Source organism: Meleagris gallopavo, chromosome Z, assembly GCF_905368555.1.
Source record: "Meleagris gallopavo chromosome Z, MGAL_WU_HG_1.1, whole genome shotgun sequence".
Lineage (NCBI taxonomy): Eukaryota > Metazoa > Chordata > Aves > Galliformes > Phasianidae > Meleagris > Meleagris gallopavo.
The window spans coordinates 1262060-1282268 of NC_139435.1; the positions used below are offsets into that span (position 1 = coordinate 1262060).

At 40.1% G+C, this 20209-nt stretch overlaps 1 protein-coding gene across 1 annotated transcript in view; it reads left to right on the forward strand.

Annotated features, from left to right (window-relative positions):
- Positions 1–20209, forward strand: part of DYM (dymeclin) — a 151389-nt gene that overhangs the window by 19824 nt on the left and 111356 nt on the right. Inside the window, exons 6-8 of the mRNA XM_085212991.1 lie at positions 2348–2420; positions 12401–12526; positions 13665–13807. Coding sequence (XP_085069117.1) covers positions 2348–2420; positions 12401–12526; positions 13665–13807 — 342 coding nt within the window. The remainder of the gene's footprint in view (positions 1–2347; positions 2421–12400; positions 12527–13664; positions 13808–20209) is intronic.

The following is a 20209-nucleotide window of genomic DNA, read 5'->3' on the forward strand; positions in this document are numbered from 1 at the left end:
GATTCACCCTTTATTTACTTTCCCCAAGGCTTTTCATGGATCCAAGTATATGATCTATGAACATGAATAAGTGTTGTGTATATTGTCTTTATCCTGCTGTTGAAAAAGATATTGTTAATGAAAACATGGAGTGTTCCACGTTTATGGCTTGCTCTCACGTTATAGATTTGGCTTGCATCCGTGTCATTGTTTGGAAAGACAAGAATTAAGCAAGAATGCCCGTGCCCCAATGGGGGAAAGGATACATTAATTTTTCTGGTTGAATGACATTGATTACAGCAATTAAGGTTTTTAGGAAAAAAACTTTGAGAACAGAGCAAGAAAGAAAAGGCAAGCATCTTTCATCCTGCAGAATCCTGTGTTGCTTGCATTAGTTTGAATATAAAGTATGGGGAAAAGCCCTTTTTAGTATTCAAATAACATTGCTCACTCTTCAAATAAGTGGTGTAATAGATTATGGTGGAAACAATATTCTCAGAATGCACTGTTGTTACTTTTTTTGTCCTTTTTCTTCTCGTTTCCTCAACCATTAAGAGAAAAAAAACCCAAACACAATAGGACCCTTTTGATGTTGTGGAACATTTTATAGATTCAGAAGGCTTTTCAAAAGTGACACCTTCAGCTGCCTTTAGCACACATTATTTGGGCTTCATTGCTGGCAGTGGTTTCTGTGTGATGTTAAATGTTCCTATCAGTTCTTGTTTTCAGCTAACAGCAGCTACGCTGTGTTGCTCTCGGGGGATTCCATATGAAAGAAACCATGTGGCTATGATAAAAAAAAACTCACCTCATTTTGAATGTGCAGTTCACTAGGTGACAGTTGTTAATATGTTTTTAACAAACTGATTGTGGAAAGAAATAATTTGCTTTATTGTGAATATTCCCTTTGATATGTTTGTTGAAATTGAGTTTTGGAATTAGAGATTTTACAGTTTGGGTTAAGCAGAATAACACAGAATGACAGAACAGTCATAACCTGGCTGTAGTGCTGTGTTTAATTGCATGTCCTACTTATTTGAAAGCACAAAATGAACAAGAATTGTGTGTTCATTCTGCTGCAATGCTGCAATGCCTATTTGGCAGCGCAGAGGAAAAAGCTTTGCTTGCTCTTAGGCATTCAGCACTGCTAAATCCCTTTGCTTTGAAAGATTACTTTTTAAAGTATCGTTCTGTGCACGTTAGACAAATGTAACTTCTTTCTGTCTCTGCTTATTCTTCACTTGCTATTAAAAAAAAAAAAATGGGGAAACATGAGCAATGCAGGGGATTTTGAGAAATGACTTGAACTGTGGGGTGGTTGAAGTCCTTGATGATCAGTCAGTCAGACTGTCTGCAAGAGCACGATTAAATATGAGCTAAGGTAAGCAGTAAGAACTTCCAATTGCTAGTAGCTATGTGTTTTGCACATAAAAATCTTAGTATCGCTGGTGATAATCCAGCCCTGCATAGAAGGATCTGTGGGTCTTGATGGATGAAAAGCTTACCATGAGCCAGCAGTGTGCTCCTGCAGCTCGAAAAGAAAATGGGATCCTGGGCTCCATCAGCAGAGGGGTGACCAGCAGGGACAGGGAGGTGATTGTCCCTCTCTGCTCTGCTCTTGTGAGGCCCCATCTGCAGTACTGTGTCCAGGTCTGGAGCCCCCAGTGCAAGGAAGACAGAGAGCTGTTGGAGAGGGTCCAGAGGAGAGCCACAGAGATGATCAGGGGACTGGAGCACCTCCCCTACAAAGACAGGCTGAGGGAGCTGGGCTTGTTCAGCCTGGAGAAAAGAAGGCTGTGGGGTGACCTCATTGCAGCCTTCAGTACCTAAAGGGAGCCTGCAGACAGGAGGGGAGTCAACTCTTGGAAAGGGGAGATAACTGCAGGACAAGGGGAAATGGTTTGAAGTTGAGGGAGGGAAGATTGAGGTTGGATGTAAGGGGAAGTTCTTTACTCAGAGAGTGGTGAGGTGCTGGAACAGCTGCCCAGAGAGGCTGTGGATGCCCCGTCCATCCCTGGAGGTGTTCAAGGCCAGGTTGGATGGGGCCCTGGGCAGCCTGGGCTGGTATTGAATGTGGAGGTTGGTGGCCCTGCATGTGGCAGGGGGTTGGAGATTCATAATCTTGAGGTCCCTTCCAGCCCTGGCCATTCTGTGATTTTGTGAATCCCAGATGCTTTTCATTTCATGAAAAAATGCTGTAGTTTAAAATCTAACATTTCTTCTAGTGTTTGTCCCTGAATTAGAAATGTTCATCATCTGAACCTATGTTTAAATCTGTTTAAATCTAGGTTGTTGGGTTTTTTTTGTTTGTTTGTTTGTTTGTTTTTGTTATCTGAACCGGAAAATCTTTGCTATGATTCATTTTCAGGAACAGAATGTGAAGACCTCATAGAAGAGCTGCTGTGCTGCCTCATCCAGCTCATTGTTGAAATTCCTCTCTTGTAAGTTGGCTCTGTTTTCTTCAACCTCCCTCAGTAAGCTGAACATTTGAGAGAATATAAACATGCAATGATGAGATTGTAGCATTGAATGCTTAGATTTGAATGCTGCGTGTGGTGATAAAGTTCTGATAATGATAACCCTCAGCCCTGAGTTTGCAAGAAAGATGTGGTCAGCATTGTGCACCCAGCTCAAACCATCAGGAGAAGTTATTGTTTGCTTCATTTGAGATATGATGATTCCACATTCCATGGCTATATGTGCCACAAAACATAACTAATTTTCTTTTTACAGTTGATAGTTATAAATGAGGGTAAACTTTCTTTGTTCTTTAGGAATAAAAATGTTTTTCCACCTCTGCCTTTGATTTTGACTTTTAACTTTGACTTTTTTTCTAGTATGAACTTCAGCAGAGGTCATGTCAGCAGTTGCTTTTGTGTTTAAATTGCATTGTTGTCTGTGCCTAAAGAGTGTTGCTTCAATTAAAGCTTTGAAAGAGTTCCCGAGTATTTAGTATAGTGTGGTATGTAACTCTGATTTATATTGTACTTTGTATTGCTTCTTGGTTGGGAAGCAGACCAAGATGCAACACTTGAAACATTGCTCTCCTTAAGTACAATCACCTCAGCATTGTGTGAGGTTTGGGTAGTTCTGTGTAACGAATTAGCAATGTAATTTAGTGCCATTCTGCAAAGTTAGTGAGTACTTCCTGGAGCAGATCCACTTTTTGGGTGGCAAATTAGAGGAAGGTACAGAGGAGTGAAAGGATTGAGATAAGTGGGGACTCATACATCTGGCAGGATTTTTTTAATTGAAGTCCCCATTGTTTGTATGGAATTCTGTATCATGTTCTGTTTTTCTGGCAGGAAGGGTTCTTAACCCTTTTCAATAGGTGAACCTGTCAGCTGCTGTATTTCTGTGTGAATGTGGATGCTGGGAACACAAGTATCTATAGAAAGCACTCAGCCCTTGTCAATACTCCGTACACCGATGATTTAATTAAAAAAGTTACAAAGCCCGTTTAAAATGTTCAGTGATGAGATGTATTAGAAACGTTATTTACTTCCCGGAAGAGGTGGATGAGAAACGCCTGTTTCATTTTTTGACAGATAAGCTTTCTTGCCTATATTTTTCCACAAATGGCATGCTGCTGAACTGTTAGCTTGAACAACAGTAAGAAGGATACTAAGACTTACAAAAATGTCAGTTGTTCCCATGTTTACTAGTGTAAAAATGTTTAATTATGCATTACTGCTTAAACTCAGAATTTTTTTTGCATGTCATGGAAAGGGAGATAGTATAGGGAAAAGCAGGTAGAGGAAAATGTTTCTTTCTGAAATACACAATCACACAATGGTCCTTGGAAGAGCTTTCCTGCAGCTTGTTGGCCTTCGTGGTATCTGCATGGCAGGGCAGAAGACTTGGGATCACAGCTAGTTGCAGGAAGAGTGAAAAGAACTCTGTTCTTCATAAAGATATTATAAAACTGAGACATTAAACATTTGCTTAAGGTCTTTTTTTTTTTTTTTTTTTTCCTTAGAAAGTTGATCAAGGTTATTTCAGTAGCACAATTACTTTTTAATTTCCTTTCTCCTTGATCAGATTTATACTATCATTTTTTCTCTACTTCGTATCAGAGAAGTAGTTATCTTCTTCCTATAGCTGGAATAAATCAAGGAAACTTCAGGCTTAGCAGTGATTTTGGGGATGGAATAGGTTGAGTGGACTACATGAAGCATTCAAGTGTAATGATTTGTGAAGTGGGACTTGGGTCCCATGCTGGAGGATAGGCAGCTTGCAGTGGCACAGACTGTTAAAGTCTGCATGCTCAACCCGTGTTTGCAGTGTAATTCATAATAGTAGATTTTTGTGGAAATGTTCAATGGGCTTAACAGAGGATTATCACAGTTATAATTTGGGTGTCATTTGGGTTCTGCAGATACGCTTTCATGATGGAGTGCTGCAAGCATCTGCTGTCTGAATGCATATCTTCTCCAGATCCTGCCTTTAATGGTTGTTTTTTTTTTTTTCTCTCTCAATAAAACACTAGGATTAATTTTAGTGTGTTTGACACTGTCCCCATATCCAAAACACAGGAGCAGAGGCACGTGTGCAGCAGTCCTGGAAACTTCACTTTTGAAATTGTTCTATATTATCATATCAAGTGCCTTTTGCTGGAAGAAGTCAGTGCACTTAGAGGAATAGAATCATTGAGGCTGGAGAAGACCTCTGAGCTCCCCAGCCACAACCCACCCCACCGTGCACATTGACCATATCCCCCATGTGCCACATCTCCACGGTTCAGGAACGCCTCCAGGGATGGGGACTCCCTGTGCAGCCTGTGTCACTGCATCACCACTCTGAAAATAAATTGTTTCTAATATCCAGCCTGTATATAACTGAAGGAAATATTTGGAAAATTACTGAAGGAAAAAAAAATGTGCTGATTTTTGCTGGGCAAGGCTCCAGAGCTGTATAGCAAAGCATCTCGAGGAGTGTTAACAAGGAATGGAAGAAGCTGTTTTTCAATGTTAGCTTTATTTAGAGAGCTAAATGTCCTTCCTGACAGCTGCGCTCAGTGCAGCTAATGCAAATTGTATCAGAGACCATGGGGCTTTGCATCATTGTGGCCCAGTGTCTGAGAATTATTGAGAGATTATCTTGAATAACCCTCATGAAAAATAGGCTCTGCTGCATTGTACAGAATGCCAGCAGGGAAAGTTTTGTGTATCAACATTTAAATGTAAGAAATTTTATAGAAATGAGAGTTACTGCATTTCATGAATTAGACTTGTGCAGTCTCTTCTTACACGTTACAGTACATTGATGGTTGGTTTTTGGCTCAGTTGGGTGTCTTATGGGTACTCTGTTTTTCCTTTGGTCTTGCTAACATTAGCACCCAGGAGTGTACATTAATGACCAAAATTGTGTAGTCAGCAAAAGGTAGAACTTCAGGGTTTAACATTACAAGTTTCATGTAGAAACTGTTGTGAGATAGAGCTCCCAAAGCTTAAAATTATAAAGGCTGCTTTCAGCAGCTTGTTAAGGGCTGGTGTACGTAACGGAACATCTGGTTGTTATCAGTACATTTTCACTTCATTAAGAGCTATAAATGCATGTGGAAGGAAAATGAAATACTGTGATCTGGTTACATCACTGCTAAGTAGCACCCTGTGGTGCCAGTGGAAGGGAGTTGATATTTCTATTACATTCCATTATTTTTTTATGGTTAAAATTGTTTTAGGCTGCAATTTTAATTACTTCCACACTTAAATGTTCAGAGTGTGTGACTCGTGTGAGGATGTTCTCTGTGTTTTCTGAGAGCTTAAGAATCAATTTTAGAAGGAAGAATGGAGGTAGAATTGGTCATGAAGATCAGTGGAACCATCAGTGCATACAGCCAGTGCCATTTACAGGTAATGAGAATTGCTGAGGCTTTTTTTACTTGCTGATGATAAGCAGCAGAGGGGTTAAGAACTGTGTGATTGTAGGTCATATTTCAATATTTTCTGTTTTCAAACCAGTAACAGGTCTGGTTTAATGTGTGCTGTCCTATGTGACATGCAGCACAGTCTGCTGCAAGGCTCTACTCATCAGCAAGGCTGAGTAGAAATGTCTCGAGTCAGTGGATGTCTAATAAATTTTGAAGTATTTTGAAGACTTTTCATCATCCTTAAATCATTTTTTCTCACTGCAAATCTGTGGCCTTCAAATACTTTGAGTATTTGAAGGTCCTATGTGGAAGAATCTTTCTGTCACATTCTTTGTTCTAGTACTCTGAATTAGTTTCTACGTCAGATCAGTGTTCCTTCTTATGACCTTCCCTTCTCAAGGCCAGCTTTAGTGCCCATTGATGTGTACCAGCCTCACTGATCACAGCATCAGATTGGTGCTGTTTGTTACACACCATGCAGTATAATTGAGTTTCAGGTCATGTTCTTTCTCTGTGGTTTTCAGCCCTGTTCTAACAAAAGCTATTGGATGTAGCATCTTGAAAGTCACCCACTTGCTAGTATTTTGGTTTGGTCTTTAGGCTGGGTAACAAAGGCACCAAGGCACTGGAGTCAATACATGTCTTTTTGGTGCCTTAGTGGTTTCACATCACTGACTGCTGTCTGATTGAAGCCTTTTTCTCCATTACCCAGCCAGCAGTTGAAGCCTTTTTCCTCCGTGATCTGGCCATCCATTAGGCCAGAAGTGATTATTGTTGCCACCAAGTGTCCCTTCATTAAGATGGCTCTGCCTTGATATAAATGTCTGACGTTTCATACAATTGTTAATCATATGATCATTAAGCTTGGAAAATAAGGTCCAGTCCAACCATTAGACAATCTACTCCAGCCATTTATTCCAACTAAGAGAGCAAGATTAAGGAGAAGCCATGCCACAAAGCCTTTTCTCCTTGATGGAGCAGGTCAGCCTTTCCTGCAGGCTACGCACTGGAACGTGACATGGTTGTTGTCTGACTGTCATTTCTGCAGCTGCCTTTTCCCTTGGAGTTGGAGTTGTCAGCTACTTAGTAGAAGTCATTTGAGCTATACGTTTTTTCGAGTATTCAGATTGTTATCTTGTGTTCTGTTGCTCAAAGGGTGAGGTCTTTCCCTGAGATTTAGAACACAGATTCATTAAGGTTGGAAAAATTCATCAAGTCCAACTGCCAGCCCATCCACACCATACCCAATACTTACTTACAAGTCCTGCTGATACGAAAAAATAAACACAGAAGGATATAGCTGTGTGTATAACACTTAAAACTCCCAGACTACTTGAATATTTTGTCTGGAGAGGAAAGAACTTCATGGCAATGGGGTGAAGATGCATGTGGATGCATGGTCTCAGATGGTTTAGATATAGATTTTGGAACAAAATGTCTTGGATACCACTATTGTTTTTATCCATTACATCCCTTTAGAGTATATCCACCTTGTTAGCTTGTTCTCTCAATCACTTGACTGTCTCCTGGTCAAGAAATACCTGCTGGTGGAGGGAGATGTAGTAGGAAATGTCACAACGCTCTTTGCTTTCTCAGAAATGATTTAACTACGATGAACATTGTTATTAGCTGCTGCAGTGCATGTTTGCCATCAGTGAGTGTAAAGTTAGGAGTGATTCCAGGAGGAAAGATTAGGTCCACTTGGAGTTGTTGTACATGTATCCTCAGGCTGATAACCAGATCCTCGACTGGCTTTTCAACTTCCAGTCCCTCTCCTATTCTCTTGGTGACTCCTCTTTCACCTTTCTGGTGGGCCATCAGGAAGCAGGGAAATGAAACCTGGTTCCTGTATGATTGGAGAGATTTCTATTAATCAGCCTTGCTGGCAACAGTCCTGAACTACAGAACAAGTTCCCTCTTAACTTTTTAATGCTTGGAGTAGATAGCTCTGGCTGCGGAAAAGTTCAGGAAAGTATTTAAGCAAGGAGGGAGTTTGGTGCAGTGGTGTGAGATGAATTTCAGGGGTTTGTTTGTGACTGCTCAACCTGTTTGTTCTGTAGGCATGAAATCACTTACAGCCTCTCAGCCTCTGTTTGCTAAGGTGTAGAAATAGTTGCATTTAATAGAGGTGTTAATTTGTTTCATTGCTAGCAGAGATTTCCCTGAACATTACCTCTATGCTTAATTTTAGTTCTTCTTCCACAGACCTCTCTCCAGACAGGGAACAAAATGGAATGATGTGAGCACAGCAAGCAGTGGTGAGCGTTGCTTGGCATTGGAGAGAAGCTAACAGCAGCAGGGTAGTGAAATGTAGGTAATTGTGGATAGGTAGCACTGGGAGGAGGTTGTTTGCATCCACTTATTAGTTTAAATGGGAGAAAGTAAATGCCATGACACTGGGGACTTGTTTGGCTAGGTCCATAGCTCTTGTTCTGTCGAGGACAATTCCATCATGTGCAAACAGAACCAGAATCACAGAATCACCACGGTTGGAAAAGACCTACAAGACCATCCAACCATCAACCGAATTAAATGCCACTCATCTTAACAAATAAGGTACTGGTGGCATCGTCCTCTGATCTTGCTTGCTTTTTCTTCATTCTGCAGAAGCAGATAAGTATTTTGGGTGTTGTATTTTTTGATGGGCTTTTGTATTATGATCTTCACCTTTCGGTCTACTTCAGCATTTTCTTTCCTCCACGAAACCTGTTGATGTGGCAGGGTAGCTGTCTGCTGCCTGGTACCGTGCACTGTCAGCACTGGGCTCTGGGTGCACACAGGTGATGGCAAGTGTTCAAGTTACTGCTCAGACAGATTACTGTCTGCTTTTGTGTGCTCTTTTCCTGTTTCTATCATAAACATCATCTTTTATTCTTGTTAACAATTACTGTTTTGACTGTGGAACACTTTTTTGGTGCATTTGGAACTTGAAAATGCAGTTTCAGCTTTGTGGCACATTTGAAATAACCGCCTGTAAGAACTGCAGAAGGACGAGCTGAGATCTTTATACAGAGAAAGCCTTGTGAGAGAGTGATGGGTGGCTGAGTGGTCTGTTGTGATTCACAGCTGCCACCACAACTGATCTCATCTCTCACGTCTCCTCCAAAATGTGAATGAAAACAGTGGCTAGGTAGATGGGAGGGAACATGGAGAGTTTGGAAGGAGGAAAAAAAGGCAGGAGAAAATGACAGGCTTTTATCAGAGCTTACAGAAGTGGTTTCTGACAGCCCTCTCTGATCCAGGCAGGGTAGAGGAAGAAGAAAATGCCTGAGGTTGCAAGCACAAAGATAAAGCCTGGAGCTAGTACATGTCCCCTGCTACCGCATGTGCTGGTTAAAGCACAAGGAGCAGCACTACTGATCCTGTGTCTCTGTTGCAGAAGCAGGTAGATGGAGGTGCTTGCTAATGTAAAAGGGAAAAAAAATGTTATTTCTGGTGGGTGATCTGTGGCCCAGGAAATAGAGATGCACGTCCTTGGTGGATGATCAGAAGAGAAGTGTTATTCCTTCCAGGTTTCATCCCAGAAGAATCGGTTTCTGCTTTAGAAATATTCATAAGAATCAATTCCTTCCAAGTCTAAATGCAGTGCTTCTTTAAAGCAGTGCTCTTTAGGGGGGGCCCAGCATCTCTGCTGTCTGCTTGGCAGAAGGATTAGATAGAAAGCGTAGCTGACCTCTTAGAATCTCTTGTCATTTGATTTACTGAATTGTTGTCTAAGCATTGCTGTACTAGAAATTGTGTACAGTTGTTTAAATTAAATCATTCGTTAAACTTGAAATGATTAGATGGCATTGCTTGTTGGAAGGAAGAATATATTTATGAAAATGTGTATATTAATACTTTGTAGTACACAATTAGCTAACACCCATGACATATCAGCTCATTTTCTCATAGAAAAGTATATTTACTAAACAGTGTGCTCAATAAGTACATAAAATTGTTACTCATCTAAAGCCCTGGTGTTTTTTTCACTCAAGTCCATAATTTTCTGATGAATTTATATAGCTGTAATTATCTTAAGCTATATGGTGTGTCTTTAGATACGCACCTTTAAACTGTAAAACAAAATTGGTCCCCAGAAGTCTGTTTGAGGTTGGACACGACATGCAAGAACGAGGACACAGGGAATATGAAACCAGGGAGAGCAGCTGCTTGTAGTACGGAGTGGGGAGATAAGGACTTCGGTGTGGTTTGGTGCACTGCTTTAGACATGAGCTTTACCTGAGGTGTGTAAGGCATTGGGAAAGAAAAAGAACGGCGGAAATTAGACATGAAGTTCCTCTGCTTTTCTGACATGAAGAGCTAAGTAATTCTGGCGTGTAATTGATACTTGAGCTCATTATTTCTAATTTCCTCCTCATCAGCAAGCAAACAGCTTTAAGAGGAAGTTAAAGATAAGCATAAATTCTATGTGAGGTCATTCTGTATGTGTGATAGCTTTAATAATAATGAAAAAAAATCAATCTGCCCCAAAGCTGTGTAGCCTGTCTATACAATTAAACAGCATTTTCTTTGAAATTAAGGTGTTCCCAGTAATTCTTGTGCCCCTTTGCAAGTGCTTGGGATTCAAAGAACCGTAGGCTTGACCCTGGGTGGAAAAGATAATTTAGTTCTGAAGCCTTATCATTGTGCTGCTGGTAATTAAGGATGTGTGTGGCTTAGGGGTTACCATGGATATTAGGCCCCCAGTTGAGTTTGAGAGGGCAGATTTAATTTGAAGAGGTTCTGTAGGTTGAGTGAAAAGTATCTGCAGTCAAACTGACCTTAATTGAATTTTGAATAGTAAGAGAAGGGCTTGAGCTGTGTGAATTTAGCTTTATTTTGCTTTTTCAGTTATACAAGGAAGATTATGTGAGCAGATTATTTTCAAAAATTACTTATACATTAACTTCTTTTTTTATCTTAAACTGAATCTCGCAAAAATAGAGAAGAATTTTGTAACGTCTCAGATTTGAGTTTCCAGTTGTATGGTGGGTCAGAAAAACAAGCAAAGAAATGACTGAGATGCAGAGACAGCACAGTAGGCTCTGTACAACCTGTTTTACACCCAGGTACTTTGGGTGCTGCAGCATGTCACAGTTGTCCTTCTCATGCATCACATCAGCGTCAACTTGGAGACATTCTGATATTCTCAGCCTTGGAAATAAGCTTCTGTCTTTTTGTATAGCAAGGAAGTGTTTCTTCTAAGCTCTTGCATTTATTTTATTAGGAAAAAAATAAAACTGGCAACTAAACTAATAATCTTCACACCTAGCTTTTCCCCATGTTGCTTGGGATTGATGTGGGTGGTCAACTACAGAGCACAGGTTGTTGGTAAGGGGCTGGAGGGCATCTCTAGCTCAGCCTTACTGAGGGCACAGGTGGGTCTGCATGGCACCAGCTCACAGCAACCTCAGCCTGCTCTGATTCTCAGCACTGTCCAACTCCCTGTGCAGTGGGCACAGTCGGGTAACTGAAATGCACTGTGTCATTTCAAGGAAGAGTGTTTGTTAGGTGGTAAGTCTCTCCCTGACAGAAGCGTTACAGATTCCAATCAGACCAGAGAAAACAGAAGCAGCAATGGGCATAACCTTTTCTTTTAAACACTTCTTTGTATTGGAAGTGGTGTGGCTCTGGAGTGTGCAGGACTTTGGTCCAGGAAGTAGTCGTTCCCGTTTGCTGTTGATATTGAGCAGGTAACACTCACCTTCCTCATCCCTTTCTTCAAACTCTGACCCACAACTGACACAGAAGGGTTGAAAGCAAGAGTAGGGCTCCTTCATATCAATATTTCATTTTGCTTTAAAACTATGCTATGTAACATATAACGTAATATATAACGTTGTTATAGACAGAGTTGAAAGCAGAAACAAAGAATCTCCAAAATAACACGTCTTTCTCGTCCATTTTGCTGCACCTTTCCTAAATAACCTCGACTTAATGAGTTTTGCTAAACCGTCTCCAGTCACCGTTGAATCATTACACAGTATTCTTTGGGATTGGTGGTAATAACTTTAAATGTCATACTTTGTCACCTCACAATTACTACTGAAAATGGAGCAGCTCTCTGTGGCATTGTGATGTCCTGAGCACTTCTTACACTTAAAGTAGCATTTATTTGTATGTGACAACTCTTCCGTAGCGATCCATTCTTCCTGGCATATGGAGTTGTGTTCGGCTCGCTGGCTCTTTCCCAGGTTTAGAATGTTGCTTTTGTGACAGTTTTGTTTAACAAGACAAAGTATATGTCTTTGAGATGTATTTATTATTTCTGAGGTGAAGTATAGTCTGAAAACTGAAGCTGGAATGTTGTAGGCAATGCTATAGTGTTTTTACATTGTCCCGTGACATAGCAAGAAATGCTGGTGGCAATGACAAATAATGCATTGTCCGTGTGAAATGATACTGTTTTCTACTAAAGGAGTTTTTCTAATTTGTTGTTTGGTTGTTCTCAATCGAAACTTTCTATAAAGTGCATAACCTCAGATGAAGCTACTGAATGGTTTTATGAGTCAGTTTGTAAACAAAGCCATTAAATTAATCTTTATACGTTTTCCCTTTTTCCTGCAGAGATATCACCTATAGCATTTCCTTGGAGGCTGTGACAACGCTCATTGTCTTCCTTTCCTGCCAGCTCTTCCACAAGGAAATTCTGCGGGAGAGCCTCATTCACAAATACCTGATGCGTGGGCGTTGGTATGTCGTGTTTTGGGGCGAGATAAAATGACAGAAAGGAGTTTGGTTTGTTCAAACCGTTTGTGCTTCTACACAAAGGCAGTGAAACAGATTTGGTAGTAATTTGTTCTCCCTATAATGGCATCTATGTTTTCCTATTAGAAACAGACTGCTGTTTCCCCTCTTTCACCTTTATATTGAATACAGGCAGCTGTTTGGTAAAGATAATTACTATCTGTTTCTGCAGTTTCTGCTAGAAGCAGGAGGTAGTGCCTCCTGTGAGATACGTGAGGAAAGGAAAGAGGATGAGGGGAGTATCTGGGAGAAGGGCAGAATGAGTTGGTCTAAGCTGGGAGTAGCAGGTAGCTGGCTGGCGGAGATGAGTGGAGGGTTTAGTGGCTGGGCATATAGGACAATGAAGGGTCTGAGGGCACTGGGTAGAATGGTTGGAGATGACCATAGCACAGTCTGTATATCTCTGCATCACATGGAGGAAGATTTGACTGTTTCTTTCCTTGGAAATCCTCTTCTTTGTTTCTTAGAAAAGCTGCTACCTCCTGTTTACATCCAACAAATTGCATGTGCGTTTGTCAAAACCACTGTTTAAGGTCGGATGTTGCATTGGTCCTTGCACGTTGACCCCAGCCATACACAGCCACATATCATGAATACTTTTCTTATCTGCTGTATTTCTCCAAAGCATAGAGAAAAAACAAAATCAATATAGTTTTTCTCTCCTTTGCATAAATATTTTTCTACTTGTTTCTTGGCGTGAAATAACACAACAGTTGCACAGACCGATTTAAAGGCAGTATTCAGAACAAAACATGTGTGTGACTGCTGTTGAAGGCGCTTTTACAGAGCCCTGCTGAGGTCAGTGCAGCTTTGCAAGGGCAAACCTTTGTGTGCTCTCCCTTTTAGTTTGTACAGTGGCACAGTGCTCAGGACTGCTTTGTAGGCCACCTGGTCTCTGCTGTGCAGATAACAAGTATCTGCTATTTTGCAGATGTAGGAAGTGATCAAAAAGATTCTGAGAAGAACTGAGATCTAAGCTAAGCCTAGTTCCAGCAAACAAAAATATGTAGTATTGACTACGTAATAGTTGAGCTAAATCTTGCTACTTGTAAGTCAGCCTTTGTGGTTTTCTTTGTCTTTGCAGTCTCCCATATACCAGCAGGCTCGTGAAAACTTTGCTCTACAACTTCATTAGACAAGAAAGAAGCCCTCCTCCAGGGACACATGTCTTTCAGCAGCAAACGGATGGAGGAGGACTGCTGTATGGGATTGCATCTGGGGTGGCAAGTGAGTCTTCTGCATGGAATTCATCAAACCCCTTCTACTAACCCACCTGTAACCCATTTCTTTTCTGACAAGTTACAGTGTTAGTGTACTTAGGGAACTTAATGACACTTTTTTTTTTTTTTTTTTTTTTTTAAGAAAGCCAAGAAAATGACTGTTCATGTTTGTTACACTTTGCACTGTTGTTTTGGTCACTCTTCTTCATGCCAGATGTATGTTTTCTTGCTATGTGTATTACATGCAAAAGATCTTCGTAAAGGATTTTCTTTATCATACAATAAGAATAAAACAAAATGTACTGCTAAAAGTAATATATATATATATATATATGTAATATATATTACAGCAGTACACGTTACTTTAATTTGATAAGTGTAAATAACACTTTACAATTCAGTTGCTGTCAGAACACATGCTATTTATTTTGATCTTTTGTGAAATCAGTCACTGGAAGCGTCTCTAGGGAATACTGAAATTCGTGCTGCATATGCTCTGCCAGAAAACATTTCAGTCTGTGACAGTGCTCATGGATCTCCTCTTGGAGGCAGTAAGAGAGCACATATTTGTAGTGCAGTGTATCCTGTATACTGCAACGTCTGTGTCAAGCGAGGTTACACACGACCTTCGCTGGAACACTGTCTTCTTTCTGACTTCCAGTTGATATGGTTGGGGCAATGGTAGGGTTATGCCCCTAATGCATAGAAAGAACAGTTGCTTGGTTTGCTGTTTATTTAAACAGTGAAGAGAAATTAAATTGTTCCCTATGACATGTATTTTATTTTATCCCAGCAGGTATGTTCTTTCTTTTCAATTGCTGGAGAAAATTGCTTTTAAAATGCTTTCCGAACTAGTTCTCTGTATGTGGCTTGTACTTCAGCTTGTGGCTGGAGAGCAGTTTTCTCTGTGCTTCTCTACTTGTTTTGATCTCACGACCACTGTAGTCGTGCTCCAGTATGTTCCTGCCTTAATGCTGCCACAGGCAAAAGAGCTTTTTTTTCTTTTCACTTGCTGAGCTTATAAAGTCCATCCAGATTGTCTCCACTCTTACCTTCCTCCATAACTCCTCTGAGATCATATCCCCACAAGTTCTACTTCTTGTGTATAAAATTTGCGTTTCTCAGTTATTGTAAATCAATCTGCATTTCTCAATGCAAAATCCTGAGGTCTCTGCCTACATCTGCTCTTGTCTCTTCCCACACTTCCACCCCCTTCCCTTTTCTTGAACCATTCCCTTAACAGCTGCCTTGGCACACTCCTACACTTACTTTGTTGCTTCTTTTGTGAGCAACTAAAGTGCCATCTTATCCTCTGGTGAATTAAGTGTCTTCGTATAAAGCTTTAGGTAAAACTGCTTTTACAAAGAGCCTTCTCGTGACCCTTCCAGGAAAAGAAGTGCTGCATCCTGTTAGAAAATTATGATATTTTTTCTGTTTGTGTGCACACAGTTAATGTTTCTGTCCGTTTGTTTGTTGTATATGGTGCTGGACAGTACGTGGAATTTGGATGCAGTAAGACTGATAAAGTAAATGGCACATTTGTCCATTGGAAGCATCTCTGAGTTAAGCCCTCTGTAATCTTTTGGTTTATATAGCATTAAGTGTGTGTGTGGAGTGCAGTAGAGATTTGAAAACAGCAACACAAATGCTAGTTGGTTATGAATCTGAAGCAAGTTCTGAGCAATGGGCAACTGTGAAAAACTTCAGAAGTGATGTCTGTATTGTTGTTTTATTTTTTTGTCTATTTTTGTAATCTTTTATGATTTTACTGGATAAATGTTGAAAGGAATGGAAGAATTGAAAATTGGCTTTTTTCTAATGCTTAAAATGCATAATGCTCAAAAAACTTCGGATGGAAAGAGATAGGAGCCTGGTTTTTAAGAGCCTTCATTTTTCATGTGAAACCTTGAGGCTTCAGATAATTACTGCACTTGTTAATTTGGAATTATATGACTTGACACCACAGTCATCTGCTTCCTTGTATTAAGTTCTGCGTGTTTTGTAGCCACTTGCACAGCAGCAAGTGAGCACTCTTGCTTAGGCACTGTATTTACAGCCTCCCCTTTCCTTTCTTGTGATCAGCAGAGTGATCACTATACAAAACATGAGCAGGAGTTCACCCTTTCCCACAGTCAACCTTCTCCTGCTTCTCATCTACCGTACCCTGTTTCTTTTTCTGTCATGAGCCTCCCTAATCCTGAAACCACACAGACAACGTGCTCACACCGGTTACTTGCCTTTGTTTGACTCAACTGCATGTAAGCTATCAGTATGCTGCAGGAACATTTCTTCATCTTGTACATAAAAGACTTTGATTAGAATTACATTATCAATTATGTCAGCTTCCAGTAGATAAACAAACAGTTCTGGTTTTGGAATGAGAGGGAAAATGAAATCTTAGCTTTTGTTAATAAAGAACATTTTTCTATGTAGTGGTTTTGGCTTTGAGTCAACTTCGTATTGTATCTTCTATTAGGTAGTCTTTTAGCAGGTGTGCAAAGCAGTTGTGCTGCTAGATCTAGTGGTGTGCTGTTCACGTGCTGTGAACGCATAAATCACATCAATACGCACAGCAGTACAGAATAGAACTACTTATTATGAATCAAAAAGTAATTTTTCCTGGTTCAGAAGGTACATTGTGTGAGCTTCAGAAATTGTATTGCCAGTTTAAAATTCTCTCCTTTTGAGTGCTAGCACTTGCTTCAGTAACTTCAGTTTATTAAGTTGAGAGAACTGTTTGTGGGCAAGCAAATTTTTTATCTTGTAAGATAAAACTTGTTTCACAGTGCCAAACAAATACTGTGGTAAGATAAAAGTATGAGTACTGCTTAAGACTACTAAAAATTAGCCAAATTAAATGGTTTCATTTGGAACACTTCACTATCTAAAAAAAACAACCACACTGCAGTGCATCGTGAAGTACTTAGGAGCTACTGCAGTGGTAGATTCTAGCTGACTTACCATGTGCTGTTCAGATGATTACAATTGTAATGGGTACAATGCTGTACCTGGAAGAAGTGAATGGAAGGCTATTTATCTTGACCTGGCTGATCTTCACAACTCATCTGGCCCACAAATGTACTGCAGGAGAATTAATATGAATTGCATAATTCAGTGTGTAGTCATCAGCAACTACTTTTCTTCTCCTGTCTGAGCTCTTCCGTTGGAACTAGATAAACATTCCTGAACATGAATGACTTTCGTAGAAGTGTGTTCTTCAGTCTGCATGATGTCATTCAGCGTTGGTGTACTTGAAGAAGGAATCTGGTAACCTATTTAGTACATCTTTGACTTGTATATACTCAGGTTTATTCATCATTTTTTTTTTTTGTACCAACGATTTCATGTATAGGAACACTTCATAGTCACTGGGGAACTCTATTCATCACCACTCTCACCTGGACATAGAGCTGCTGACCACAACCCTCTGGCTGCAACCATCCAACCAATTCTTTATCCTCTGAATAGTCCACCCTTCAAACTCATCTCTCTCCAATTTAGAGATGATAATATGGTGTGGGACCATGTAAAAGGCCTTGCAGAAGTCCAGGTAGATGCCATCTGTTGATCTTCCTGTAACTACTGAGTCTTGTCATTTCATAGAGGACCACCAGATGGGTCAGACATGATCTGCCCTTGTTGAACCCGTGCTGGCTGTCTTGGATCACCTGCTCATCCCCCATGTGTCTTAGTATCTCTCTCAGGGCATCAGCTCCATGATCTTCCCAGGCACTGACAGGTGAGCCTGTAGTTCCCTGGGTCGTCTTTTCTCCCTTTCTTATAAGTGGGAGTTACCTTTTTTCCAGTCACTGGGAGCTTCACCTGACAGCCATGACTTTTTAAATGCTGATGGAGAGCATCTTGACCACCACATCAGCCAGTTCTTTCAGGACCTTGGGACGTGTGTATCTTGTACAGTTATCCTTAGCATCAAAAGGAAGCTATTTATTCTTATCTGGTGTTCAATATTAAAATTGAAGAGGAAAGTCTAGTTTTGACTATATACATTAAAAATGTCAAAGTATAAAGACAGAAGAAGTGCTTTCACAATGTGTGTTTATTTCATACTATTCTACCAAACTTCTTTTCTACTTAACAGATATTTCAAGTGGAATTTTTAGATATTCAGTACCTTTCTGATTTGTCACAAATCTAGTGTACGTTCTTCTGCATAAACTATTATTTTCTCCATCTCCCTGGTTCTTAGTCAATGTTTAATTGCCTGTTTTTGCCTAGGATAAATGAAAATGAAAATCTAAGGCATTTCTCTGACTTCTGTCTGTTAAGCTTGCTTCTTGCTTACAGTCCGTAGTGGCATCATCCTCTTGTCACTGTGATCATGGCACTGTGATTCTGCCTTGATGTGAATATCTAGATAGGGTCCAGATTTTTAAATTTTTCTTAATTTCTCTAAAGATATGTCTGAACTGTAGCAAAATGTGTGGCTGCAGCTCAAGTTGGAGAGTAGCAGTAATGTAACTGTGGGTGGTCAGTCTGCAAGAGCTGCCCACGAAGCTGGACTCTAGCAGAGCATCATCCTGACCATCATCTCTGCTGGGCTGAACTGCTGTCTGACTAAGACATGAATATCTCCTTTGAGTTTTCCTTTACTTTTTTTCATATACTTTTTTTTTTCCTCATTTTACTTTTTTTTTTTTTTTTTTAAATGTGTCCTCTGTCTTCCTCACAACAACACAGGAAAGCAGCATAAATCTGCCAGAGATGGCTTTTGCTATCAAGCTTTTGCACAGTTAATTTGACACACACTGTGGTGTTTTTGGTTGTTTTTTTTTTTTGGTTCATTTGTTTGGCTGTTGGAATTTTGACTTTAACTTATCTTGGTGATTTTGAGTGATGTGAGAGTATAGAAGAGTTGTACTCTTTTACAATAGCACTTCTAGTAGCATACCCCAGCCCCATGTGCAGCAAACATTTGTGGCTTTCAACTGCAACGATCTGCAAACAGAAGAATTCTAGTATAATTATTCAGGAAATTGTTAATTTTTCTTGTAAGTTTCTCCAATATGCTTTTGATACTTAATCACCAATTAGAAATGGTTGTGTAATAGCATAGATTTTGCTATGGGTCCTACTCTTAAATCATAGAATCACCCACTATCTCTCTGAGCAACCTGTGTCAGTGCCTTATCATTTCTACTGTAAAAAAAAAAAAAAAAAACAACACCAAAAACAACAACTTTCCGTTATATTCAGTCTAACTCTCCCCTCTTTTAGTTTGAAGTCACTTCCCAGTATCCTATCACAAAAACACCAGTGCAACTACTGACGGGACACTGCTCACAGAGATGGACACCTCACAGAGATGAATCTCCATCTGAACATCGAGCCATTTACACCACTACCTGGATTGGATCCTGCCACCAGTTCTTCGTCCTTCAAACAGTCAACACATCAAATCCTTATCTTTCCAATTTGGAGAGGAGGATGTGTTGGGGTACTGTGTTGAAGGGCCTTACTGAAGTCCAGAGAGATAGCAGCAGTGGCTCTTCCCTTGTCTGCTCTTGCAGTTATACCATCACAAAGGGCCACTGAGTTGATCAGGCAGGACTGGCTCTTGGTGAAGCTATGCTGGTTGTCTCATATCACCTCTTTCTTTCCACGTGCTTTAGCATAGTTTCCAGGAGGATCTTCCCTGGCACAAAGGTGAGGCAGACAAGTTGGGAATTCTGTTTCTTCTCATATGTTTAAGTGTAAACTGCTGAGAATGGAGACTATCATTCAGGATGTACAGTGCATAGCATAATGAGTTGTGGTTTGTGACTAGAGCTACTGATTCCTGTGGTAATACAAATCCTAATTGCAACCATATGTTCCAGCTTGTTTACTGAGAGTTCTGCAGTGAGTTTCATGAGGTGTGTTGTATGTTGGTGATTTATCTCTCTGACGTTTATCCTGATAGCCTAAAACCTCGAGTAGCTTCAAATAACCCAATATAAAAGAAAATAAAATAATAAAAGGGCAACGACAAAAAATGCTGCCTGCCTGTGGAAGCTTGAGGTCTGTGCTGTCACCTTCAGCTTCTGAAATAAACCATGATTAATTTTTCAGTCATCAGCAATTAAACATACCAGTCCGAGCTTTAACCCTATCCTAGTATAAAATTAATATTTAACTACCAAAATCTGATAGTTTTCTAACATGTATTGTGTTCATCAAACTTATGTTCCAAAATGGTTTTATTTGCTTTACAAATAATTTTCCTCAGGGAGAGAGAAGAAAATACTCCAGAGATTGGAATAAATTAAAGCAGCCTTTGGCTGTGAAAGGGAGTCCACTTTGTAATTAAATATACCTAAAGAGTACACTTTGCACTGTCAAGGATGGAACAGTGAGCTTACTTACCTGCTAGTTGCAGTAAAACCTTACATTAAATCTTTACAGTAACGCA